Source organism: Oreochromis aureus, linkage group 6, assembly GCF_013358895.1.
Source record: "Oreochromis aureus strain Israel breed Guangdong linkage group 6, ZZ_aureus, whole genome shotgun sequence".
Lineage (NCBI taxonomy): Eukaryota > Metazoa > Chordata > Actinopteri > Cichliformes > Cichlidae > Oreochromis > Oreochromis aureus.
Window position 1 is genome coordinate 34,901,471 of NC_052947.1, and position 12,250 is coordinate 34,913,720.

A 12,250-nucleotide genomic window follows, 5' to 3' on the forward strand; every position below is an offset into this window, starting at 1 on the left:
CTTTCTGGGAAGATGGTGCACCCCCACCACATTTTTTTTTAACTGGATTAATTTAGTTTATGCACATAGCACATAAAATATAAATCTTACTCTAAAACAACAGATGATAAATAACACAAATGTATCAGGTTTACATGTAACATGTACAGCATGCATTAAATCAGCGGGCTTCAGGAAAATGGAGCCATGTGTTGTCATTGCTGGCAAAATCAAAATTTCTGTGAAGTCTGAGCTCATAACCACAAGGGCAAATGGATTTGGATTGGAAATGCTGTCACTAACCTTTGATTCACTTAAGCTTCACCAAACAGGAGCTCAAGAGAAGCGGGGATCGTTGCTGAGAAAACACCCAGCTATGATATCAGCATGCACTCTTGCATACAGTCAGATATTATCTCCCACCTTCAGGTATAGGGAACCTTTATGCAAATGTCTGATTGACAGGGCGCGGCCACTTTCACAGACCCATGAAGACAGGAATTCAAAGTTAGCTAGTCAAAGTGGCTGACAGGGACAAGCGTGCGGTTGCCAGAATGTTTTGAGGCAGTGATTAATTTTTCCCAAAAAGTTTCCTAGACCCGATGATTTTAATTGAGTATGAAGTTTTGTTTAGTTTATCTAAAGCTTATTCACATATCTTAATTTTCTCTGTGTTGGGGAGATTTGCTTGAGGGTTTGGAGGCTGAGTGAGCAATGCAGACACACAGCAGGAGGTGGTGTGTGAAGGGAAAAGTTGGCAAATGCATGTGTAGAAGAAGTGAGGTGATGTGGTTTGTGCTGGACTAAAACTGGGAGCTTCATTGGTTATGTTTAAGATGAGCAAAACCCAGAAAAACCTCCACAGAGCTTCTCATCTCAAGTCATGTTCAGTTAGGCAAGTTTCCTTCTTCCTGCATAAATGTCTTCCTCCAAGTTGTCCAAAGGGCATCAGGGAGAGCAGGGGAACGGTGTGAGAAAGAGGATAACCAGAATACTGCATTCCACGCTTTTGTTGATGTGAGAAGCACAGCATCTGCTCCATTTCTTGACTGGATTCAAAACTCAGCAGGCGATGAAGTGATAAGTCTGAAGAAATGCGGAGCATGAGGACGCATGGTTAGAAAACCTAAACAGAGTAATGAAAGGAGGACGAAAGGGAGAATTAGGGGAAAAGTGAGGAGAAATGGAAAGAGAGTGTGAAGGAGAGCGGGGCAAAACAGCGAAGAGAACAACACAGGCACGTGTTGAAGCCGTGCAGCAGCAGCTCAGATGTTTTTGAATGGGATTCCCGTCCAACTCTGGTCATCACTTCTTCCTTCCACTATCATTATTTGTATTATGCCGTTGTGTAACTTCATATTTTATTCCGATGTGTAATTCTGAACCAACGTTTGCTCCGTTGTTTTGTTTTTTTTTCTCTCAAAGGGAAAACCTGTAGGAAAGCATGGTGCTGCACGTGTGAACGTGACTTTTGGCAGAGCTGCACTCCCACTAACAGAAATATATTAGCTCACTCGTGGATTTTTATTTTTTTTATTTTCTTGGTGCAGTGGAACATATTGTTATGTCATACTGAGAGTAGTGTGTGTGTGGCCCATCTCATGTGTATCGTGATGTTTTGTGTATCCGCTGTGTTGACAAAGGTCTCACTGCTGATTTTTTTTCCCTCTTCTTGTCTTCTCCCGCTCCCTTTGTTTAACAAAAGCCATATTGTAGCTGTGTTTATTTCTACTCCCAGTGATGGCTGTCTGCAGCTCTGCTCGGCTGTTGCCTTTCTGGAGCCCCTTTCAGGCCTGTCGTACTGATAAGCGAACAGAATCTGGGAGGAAATAGTTTATGTTTCTTGATTTCTTCAGTGACAGAGTGGAGACTGAAGTTTGATACACGAGGAACAAAAAACATGCTATTCCACGTATTTAGGAGAAAGATTTTATGTACACAAACCCCTTGTAGGCTGAGAAACAACAAAGGGTAGATTGATAAAATCCTGTTGACACTGTACTCCTGCAAACAATTCAAATGGATGTTCACTTAATTTACAGAGCAACTGAGTTCCATAATGACATAACTCAGTTTTCTTTCACACAGCCGAGGGTGCTTCCCCGATGGAAACTCTCTACTCTCAAGTCTTTTTGCCAAGAACAGCTACTCCAGCACTGTTGGTAACCACAGGCAGCTTTCCTTGTCCTCCTTAGTGATGAAGTAATTTTAAAATATGGTCAAGGAAAATCTGCTGGATAAATATGAGCATATCTTTGACATTTGGGTGGCTGAGGAGAATATGTGCTGTAACTCTGATTTTTAGTCATGTGTTGTTGGCTGGTAGAGGAGGTTGTGATCACACCGGGCAGCGGTTGTCATGACTGTCCCAGAGTATTTGTTATTTCATGTGGGTTTTTTGTAGTTTGGGAATAGTGCAGCTTGTGTCACAAGGATAAATGTAATGAAGATGATTACTGCTTGCTTTGAAGAAACTTTTCCTGTTCTTATATTTGATAATTTTGCAGCATGTTGACTATTATAGTTGACTGTTAAATGGCTTAGAGGGGTACTGTAAGGAGTCTTTGGGAGTCTGTTTTATTGTTTAATAATTAATTAATTTTTTTTTAAGCTGATGTTTGCATTGTGACCTGGGGGTTTGGATAGCTAAGGTACATCTTTTATGGAAAGTTCAGTTAATTTAGTGTCTGCATATGACTGCTCTCTGTTTAAATTATTATTCCGTATTTGGATAAGATGGTGAATGGTTAAAAAGCTCCATCCATGCACAAACACAAATACCTTCTAATTTGTGACAGACTATTAATATATTTCAATTTCTCACCAGAATAGTCTGCATCAAACAGCAAGTCACGTTTTCCATTAGATCCATTAAAAATTAACCACAAATATGGTTAAGAGGTCCAGTTCAGTTAGTTGAGGTGAAGCCAGACAGCTATCGACTATAGCTGCCGATAAAGTTTAAGCCCTACCGGCATTTAAAAAGATGAGTTAGAAAAGATGCTCCCATCCTATGGTTATTATTAAAGGGGAAGCTGCCCATAGGGACGAAACCCTTTTTAAAATATTAATACATTTTTGTACCAGGCTATCAGTGACCTTTTTATCTTGATAAGTTGGACATTTTCAATGATGACTGACTCATTTTTGGAGAGAGCCTTAAGTGGCCACTTCAGGAATTGCAGTTTTGCCATTTTCTATGTTGGTCTGGCTGTAGAGACTTTAGCAATAGAAATTGACCTTTCATTTAAATCAAGGGGAAACCCCTGGATCTTAAAAATAAGGTAGTTAAAAATGGCATTTCCTCATGGTGTCAGACTGGTTTGTTGAGGCTGGTTTGAAAAAGACTCCTAGGTTAAAATGTGTGTGAGAAAGGGAATGCGTGCTGTTGGTGCTCTTTGAAACATTTTTAATGGATTATATAGCTAATAATATGACTTGCTGTGTGGTACAGATCATCTAATATGTTTGTGCTTCTGTTACTATTTCATTAGTCTGCTATTTAGCACTAAGTAGCTGATATGCGACTCTAACCAGTTGTTGTTGGGTTTTTCTCTGTATGTATTATTGTAGGTCTACCTTACTATATAAAGCGCCTTGAGGCGACTGTTGTGATTCTCTCTCTCTCTCTCTCTCTCTCTCTCTCTCTCTCTCTCTCTCTCTCTATATATATATATATATATATATATATATATATATATATATATATATATACATATATAACTGAATTGAATTGAATATGTGTATCTGTATGCCGCATCTGTACAGATTAAGAATGCAGCTTGCTAACTAAGCTAGCTAGCGTTAACTGATAGTTCAGCACTCCACCCTTTCATCCATAAAAGTTACTTCTGGGTTGTTGTTGTTTTTTTTAAAAAGAGTAGCAACGCTGAAGCTTCATAATGCAGAATCCAAAGCCACTGAGTGACGTCCTGGTGGTTATGTCAGTCTACTTTTTAAAATATGTAATCTGCCAACACTGAACGCAAGCACAGTAGATAGCTCAGCCTTAAAGTAACCGCAACACATCAGTGCTGTTTAGCTCACCGCTTTAGTGTCAAGAGATGGTGTTTAAGTCAAACATCTGTGGTGAGACCATTGAAAACAGACACTGATCTACGAGGATGACGCACGGATGTCAAAGAGTCGTGTCCTAACACCAGCAGAGTGCCAGTTTATGCACGGGTAGGAGACGGTGAGACTGTCACCCTTTGTGACCCCGCAGAGAGTTATATTTTTGCTGGGTGGTAGTGGCTTCCTTCTTTTGACGTGAGCTAAGAATTTAAGAAAAATGCAGTCCTGTTTTTTTGTGTGTGTTTCCAGACTTACGCCCACATTCACGTGGCAGGTAAAATGAGATTAGATGTTCCGCTGAACCTCAGACTCAATAAAAACCGGTTTCCATAAATCCCCTGTTTCCTGGTTGAACTGAGTGGAACTTCTCTGTTTAAAGGGATTTTTCATGGTGGCATATCGACATTCAGTGTTTTCCATCTTTCCACTGAGAGTGACTTTTGAACTCTGCAATGTCCATGGCACACACAAAAGTTCACTGATATATACAGATGTGGACGTATGTAATCCAGTGGGTATTCAGTCAAAGGATGTGTCTGTTTGTAGTCACTGCCAAGGTTTAAAAAAAGGGAAGCGTGTAGGGGTAACATGAAATCTGGGTTTTGTTTTGTTTTTTCCTGGTTTACTCTGACATGTAAGATGTTATTGTTATATTTGATATGTTCTTAAAATGGTCACCACTCCCCCTTCTGTGTCTCTCCCTTGCTCCAGAATAGTTCGTGATTATCTGAGTGGAGCTCCATTTTCCTCCTACCAGGAGTCCATGTACTTCTCTCGCTTCCTGCAGTGGAAATGGTTGGAGAGGTGGGTAGTCACAGCGTATTACACACTTGGAAAAGCAAACATGCAAAGCACCACATTTTTGTACATTAAGATTTACATCAAAAACGTGACATGCACATACTAAACGTTCCCTGTTCAGGTCTTCTGAGGCTGAACAATTACTGTCTTTGACTGTCGCTAAAGCAGTAAAAGAAATATATAATGAGAAAAAGTAAATATTAAAGTATAGCAGCAGGAACGGTTTTTGCACTAAAACACAAAGGTGGTGCTGCCAATCGGTGATTCTGTGAGTGGTTAATAATTGATGATGCTTTGCATAATGGCTTCGAAACCAAAGCAGGGTGGAAACAGCAGTCATCAGGGTGGATTAATAATATATTAGACCATTACTCTGTCTGCAACATCACATGGTCTGTGAAAATGAAATAAACTCCTATTTAATGTCTCCTCTGTGTTTTGTCTCTCTATGTCTTTATCCCTTTCTTATTCCTCATTGCACCTCTGCAGGCAACCAGTAACCAAAAATACCTTCAGACATTACAGAGTACTAGGAAAAGGTGGATTTGGCGAGGTAAGAAATGAGGAATAAATAATGTTTTATAAATTGGAATTATAATGACTAAAGTTATGGTTAAACTTTCATGAGTTAATTGGTTACAAGTAACCGTTAACAGTCAGTTAATGCACCAACATTTTTGGCCACTCCAGTGATGCTGGGTGGGAAAATCTGCAGTGTGACATATTAACTTCCATTAGTTATATTTTAGGTGTGTGTTTCATTTTTAATGCGCATGTGAGTGTGATCACATTTTTTTCGCTGCTTGTTTTCCAGGTTTGTGCCTGCCAAGTACGTGCCACCGGTAAGATGTACGCCTGTAAAAAGCTGGAAAAGAAACGAGTGAAGAAAAGAAAAGGTGAAGCAATGGCACTAAACGAAAAACGCATTTTAGAAAAAGTTAACAGTAGTTTTGTAGTAAGTACTACTTTTTTCTTATTCAACCTTTCAACCGAATTGTACTTGTTTTGCCCGTCTGTGTGCGAGACCGTGCATGCGTGAATGCGAGAGCACTGTCGGCTGCAGGATCCTGCAAATGAAACGGAATGGCGTGTTTGCAAAGGCTGTCGATCAGCTCTTAAAGATAGACGCCACAACTCGAGCTCTGTTTGTTTAGTGAGGTTGTGAGCCACAGTGGAAAAAGACATGATGAGATAAAACTACAAAAGGGGGGAAAAGACGCATGATCTTATTGAACAGTGGCAGGTGGGAGCATTCTGCGGGGCATTTAGGGAGGATGTGGAAACACTTTGACAAGTTCTGCTGGGCTCGCCGAATGCGCTGCAGCAATCGAAGCCAGCTTGGTTATTTTCATAAGAAACCTGCTATTCTGCAAACATGCCAGATTTGATTTCATTTGGAGCATACTGTCAGCCCTCAATCATCTGTCAATGCATTACTGAATTTGACTGAAATCTGTTTTGTTCCTGTGTATTTTTAAATGAATATTTTTTCTTGCCTTCTTGGGGCAGAGGTGTTAAAATAATGCTCCCCCCAGAATTCTGTGATGGTTTACTTTAAGATTGCCACTCTGTGACAGCTCAGCATTACGTCACAGACACTCTTAAATTTCTCAGACATTCCTGCCATATGTGACCGGAATTCATTTCACCAAAACAAATCTGTCATCTAGTAAAAGCTGCATGTTAAAGTGTGTAACCCAAATGTGATATTTAAGGAACTGAAAATTCTGAGGAAGCATCAATCTGAGGAACAAGCTAAAACGATCTCCAGAGAATGCCACAATAGTATTGGTGCCACCTTCATCAGGAAATGGCATCAAAATTGTTCTTCCTCGTTGTCCAACCGCACTGCCTAAAACAAAGGCTGTTAGAAATGTTGAATTGTTTTTAAAAACAGAACCCGCGGTATCTGAGTTGCAGACGCAAATCACATTTTAGCAGAGCAGCTGCTTGCAGAATGAAATGGTACAGTATCCTTTCTCTGAGCATGTGTGCCAGCCTAAGGAAAAGAAAAATCATTAGCCTGCCACTGTGCCTCCGGCTCTTAGTGATGCCGTTGCTCTTGGCTGATTTTCCTATGGAGGATTTCTATAAATTGAACCATAGGCATGAGTAAGCAGTGGTTTTTGGCTAGCAGCGCATCGGAAACCTTTTTAGGGAGTCACCTACCGACAGGTGACAAATTAAAGGAAAAAACAACATAAAGTGTCGTGGTGAGATATTGGGTTTCTGCATGCTAACAGAACAGCTTCAGTGTGCCTTTGAACTGACTCTCCAAGTCTGTAGAAGTCTGCTGGATGGATGGAACACAATTCTTTTGAGATACTCCCTCACTGCGTGATTTGAAGTGTGCTATATAACACTTTGTTCCAAAATATGTTAAGGCCATAACATATGACTTGAATCACTTTCAGATTCGTTAAACCATTTAGTAAACCCTCGTGTCTTACGGACAAAAAAAAGAGACCACTCACATCAGGGTAAAAATGTTTCTTCATTGTATAACCGCAGTAACACTATAGTCACTCTTGCCTATGAAAGCATGCTAGCACAATGTAAGAGAGCCACTGGATTCTTTTAATTTCAGTGCTATACCAAAAGGAGAAGTCTACTACTACTACTACTACTACTACTAAAAGAGATATCGTATTAGTCACGGCTCATATTTAAAGTAGGACTTTGTTAAGTGATAGTTTTGTGGAATAACTGAGGTGAGTTCTCTTCCCTCCCTTTTCTGTCTGGACTGTGCATACCTGTCTAGGAGTGCACTGCTAACTCTTGTATTGCGCTCTGATTTTCATTATTCCCCTATCAACATGTCATGAATATAAAAAAATGAAATGCTTGAATTTTTTGATCCAGCTTAAATACTACATATTCCCATCAAGACTCCGATCCCACTGGAAAACTGGAGATGTGTGCCTCTATTTCCATTTCGTCCAGCTGCATGCACAAACACATCTCAGGTGCTCAGGCCGGAAAAGAAAGCTTAGCTTTGGCTCAGTGTTGCCTCTTATTTCAAAAATGATTGTTCCAAAGACAACAAAATTACACCAAGTCCTCATTTAACATTCTTGGAACATGGCAAGGAGTGGCTAATACTCATGTAAATGTCTGGTCTGTGTGCAGTGTGTACTTTGTGCATAAAGGAAAAATACTGTGTGACTTTGACTTAACAGTGATATTTATCTGTAGTACAGTAACCTGGCTGTCCTGCAGCCCAGCCTCAAAGCCTGTCCATATTCACTGTTTGAATGTACTGGCTGCCGTTTGAGTTGTACTACACGCTGGATTAGCTGGTTTGTGATGCAGCATGAGCTATGTTGCCTGTCCTTGTTTGAGTGAGTCATGGCGGAAGCATGTGTACGAGCATGCATGTACACACACATACACACGCACACACGCAGGCTAGAGTGGGCTTGTTACAGAACCTCAGACTTGCAGCTCTTGTCACCTGGGATTGGCACATGATTCTGTGTGTGTGTGTGTGCGTGTTTGTTCGCGGTGCTGCAGGCAGAACTGATGACTCTTCATGTGCCTCTCTACCTACGAGAGCAGCTCTGTTGCCTAGCAACACTGACCAAACAGCAGTAGCAAGGAGAAGAGTCAAGTGCTCTCTCAAACCCCTCATTTCTCTCTCTCGCTATTCTTCTTTACCTTTTTGTGATCACTGCATGGTATTAGTCAGTGCATACTGTTAGTTTGCTGTATGTTTTAACCAATAACCCATCCGCATATTCTTTGTGTGTGGGTGTGAGACACGGAGCAGGGTGACCCTGCTTTAAAATTTCCAGCAGGTGAGGATGAGGTAGAGCTGCCTCACTGCGATGCAGATTTGACTCACTATCATGTCATATTTAATTTTTTTGATACCGGTACCAATATGATGAAATTATTATATAATATATATTTTTTCCCCTGCAGATTAGTCAGACTTGTAATTTCGTGTTTTTCCATAGAAGAACAGCATGAAAATACAAAGATAAATATGAGAATTATTTTTTGCTGACATTTTTTATTCATATTCTTTGAAACAGGATTTTTCTCTTTTCACAGTAAAATAAATAAGAATAAATGAAATAAACTTCTATGAAAATGCTTAACTTTTAAGCAAAGGAGTATAGCTCAGAACGTTAAGGGTCTTGCTGCATGCGTGTAAACAATAAATACAGCAAGACATACACAACAAAGCTGAACTGATAATACTAGAGTAGGAATTACTGAACATTTGATTACACACTTGAACGTCTTCGATATTTGGGAGAGTTTTTGGATGTCTGCTCATAGTGATTCATACATTTTAATGAATCACTAAGCAAACTAAAAGGCTTTTGTGGTGCCACAATGAATCAATGTATTTTGCCAGCACATAAACAAGAATTTAAAAAGATTATTTACCTTGGTTTGGAGCACATATTTGTGTTTGTTTAGATACATTTTGTATATATATATGTATATATGAGTGTGTGTGTTTTGTTCACTTGGCCCATGAGAATATTTCCCATCTCCTTTTGTGGTTTGTTTCTGACTACATGCTCTAGCAGATGGAAATCCTCCTGATGGCAGCAACATCCTGCTTGTACACAACAACGTATGCGCACACTGTACCCTGTGTGTCACTGACCCACAGGGAGGGGAAATGAAGGGAGGCTGGTGGGAATGAGGGAAGAAAAGAGATGGATGGTGGGATTAGAGAGAGGATGATTTTATGTATCTGTGATATATCTCCTTGTTTCTTTTGTGTACATTCTTGACGTTCCATTCTGGATAATGGATGATTATTTGGGACATTAAGCAAACCAAATAAAGCAATTATGCTCTTCTAGCCACTCACTAGTCTCTTAGCACTTCTCTTCCCTCTTCCTCCAGCACACTCATGCCTTCTTCAACATTTTCTCCTTTCTTCTTGCCTCCTCCCATTATTACCTCTTCCCCAAATTTGCCTCCCTTCCCTAGGTTAGTCTAGCATACGCCTATGAGACCAAGGATGCGCTGTGCCTGGTGCTGACCATAATGAATGGCGGTGACTTAAAGTTTCACATTTACAACATGGGGAACTCAGGCTTTGATGAGCAAAGGGCCATCTTCTACGCTGCTGAGATTTGCTGTGGCCTTGAGGACCTGCACCGTGAGAGGATAGTTTACAGGTAAGCTCACACATGGTGTCAGAAAAAAGTTTGGAATAGGTGTAGATAGTAAATTAAACAGTAGCCCCATATTATGGGTGGCATGCTGGTTAACGCTGTCACCTCACAGGATGATTATCCTAGGTTTGATTTCACGGGCTGGCTTTTGGCCTTTCTGGGTGGAGTTTGCATGTGCTGCTCATAACTGCGTGGGCTCTCTCCGGGTACCGTGGCTTCCTCCCAGAGTTCAGAGATGTGCTTATTAGGTTAATTGGTAATTCTAAATTGCCTGTAAGTGTGAAGGTGAGTTTGACCTATGCAGGCTGTGGATACCTCTTGTGGATATACTCCACATGGATGGATGGATTTCATATCATATTTGTTGCAATTACTGCATTGAGCTTAGGAGCTGGGAATTGTTCACAGATATTTAAGGATCTGTGTCTCTGTGGACGATATTGTGAGGTTTAAAGCCCTAGAACCACATTATGTAAGCATGTTGTGGTACAAGAGTATTTGCTTACAGCTGGCTAAATGCCCTGGCATTTAAAGTTCAGCTTACTCTCATGTGAATCGTTACCAGTAAAAGGAAAAAAATAGATTGTCTTTTGGGGTTCTGAAAGGAACTCTCTAAAGTCAGAAATAACTGTGATGTTTTCACAGTGATGCCATCAAAGTTACCTGTAACACGATGCCTGACAGACTGGACTTTTGAGATTTTGCGCTTTTTGATTTGGTTCTCACTGAAGGATATCTTGGATTAAACTCTGCCAACTTTACGGAAGTATATTGCAAATTTTTAGGATACTATTTTAAAGTGCTTGTAAAACCTTTGGAAAGTTACAAAGGCTAAAGTCCATGCCCAACATTACTTCTGGCAGTTCAGTTCTGTCAAGTTCAAGATCCTGATAAATCACCTGATCTCAGTGCTAACCCACATCACCCAGTGGCTCAGCTAAGATCCTTGTACAAATCTAACTAGTAAATCTCACATAAGGCGTGCTTTAAGCTGCCTTATCCTACCTTCAGTATAGATCTGCAAGCTGCTTGGAACCCAGCTCCATATTTCATGTCATGTTTCCATATTTGATTGTGGCTGACTATCTTGTTGCTGCTCCCCCGCCTCTGGCTTTCCAAGTACGTGAATGGAAAGGTGAAGATGTCTGCCAAATATGAATTACTGCAAATGGAATAGAAATTGTTTTTGCCTATAGTGGTCTTAGATGAAATGTGGTTATTTTCAACATCAGAAAACACTGCAGTTAAGCTGCAAAAAAGTTTGTTTGTAGTCCAAACTTCTCTGGTATCTATCTAACTTTGGTGGCATAATACCCACTAAGAGTCTACTTTAAAATGCAGTTAAACAAAGAATGAAGAGCTCCCCCAGCTAAATCCAGGTGCACCCATCTGCACCTGGATAGCCTGCCATTATTTCCTTGATAGAGATGGTTTTGATCACTTTTAATTGTGAAATGTCTGAGCTACAGCACACCAAATATTCTGTTACGGGCTGCAAGAGCAAGCACAAGATTCTTCACTCGTCCAGTGAAATGAATATGTAGGAAATATACAATTTCCAAACAAGATATATATTTGGAGATACATTAGAGTGTGGCTAAGGGTAAATTGGACTAATATTATCATCTGTTTATTCTCTTCCACTCTGTGTACTTCTATAAACTGTATTTTAAAACAGCAGAATTCCCAATAAACCCATTCTCCCTGACACGCTTTTCTGTTTTTCTAATCAGACAAGGGAACAACTGTAAAATAGTGACAGAAGCTCATAAAGACCAATGTAAACCAGGCGGTATTATAAAGCTATTTTTCAATCTGCAGCTATTAAGTGTTAAAATCCTGAAATTGTACTAATTATGCCGTGTGACAAATTTATGTCTGTGCTGCAATGTTGGCTATATTTTTCAGCTACTGTGAGGGCGTAGCCTTCTAGCCTAAGCTTGTGTACCATCTTAATTTTCTGTAGCTGCATTAAAAAAAACTCTGATTGTATAGATACTCACTTTCCTAGTGATTCTATGGTCTCGGGTGCTTGTGTAAAGTCATATTAAATACACCGGGATGTTCCTTTTTATAAAGAAAAAAGTCACATTTAGATTAAAAATGTATGACAAATATAAACATAAAGGTATAACTTAGGTTTTCCAAGTCATCACAGCCATCAAAAATCTCAGTGGCTCTGTAACGTGGTTGGAGCTATAGTTTAACCTTACGCCATTATGTAACCAGCTGTGCTTCATTTTTGTCATTCC

At 40.0% G+C, this 12,250-nt stretch overlaps 1 protein-coding gene across 1 annotated transcript in view; it reads left to right on the plus strand.

Annotated features, from left to right (window-relative positions):
- Positions 1-12,250, plus strand: part of grk4 (G protein-coupled receptor kinase 4) — a 49,195-nt gene that overhangs the window by 25,950 nt on the left and 10,995 nt on the right. The window contains exons 6-9 of the mRNA XM_031754314.2: positions 4,765-4,857; positions 5,344-5,407; positions 5,669-5,809; positions 9,811-10,001. Coding sequence (XP_031610174.1) covers positions 4,765-4,857; positions 5,344-5,407; positions 5,669-5,809; positions 9,811-10,001 — 489 coding nt within the window. The remainder of the gene's footprint in view (positions 1-4,764; positions 4,858-5,343; positions 5,408-5,668; positions 5,810-9,810; positions 10,002-12,250) is intronic.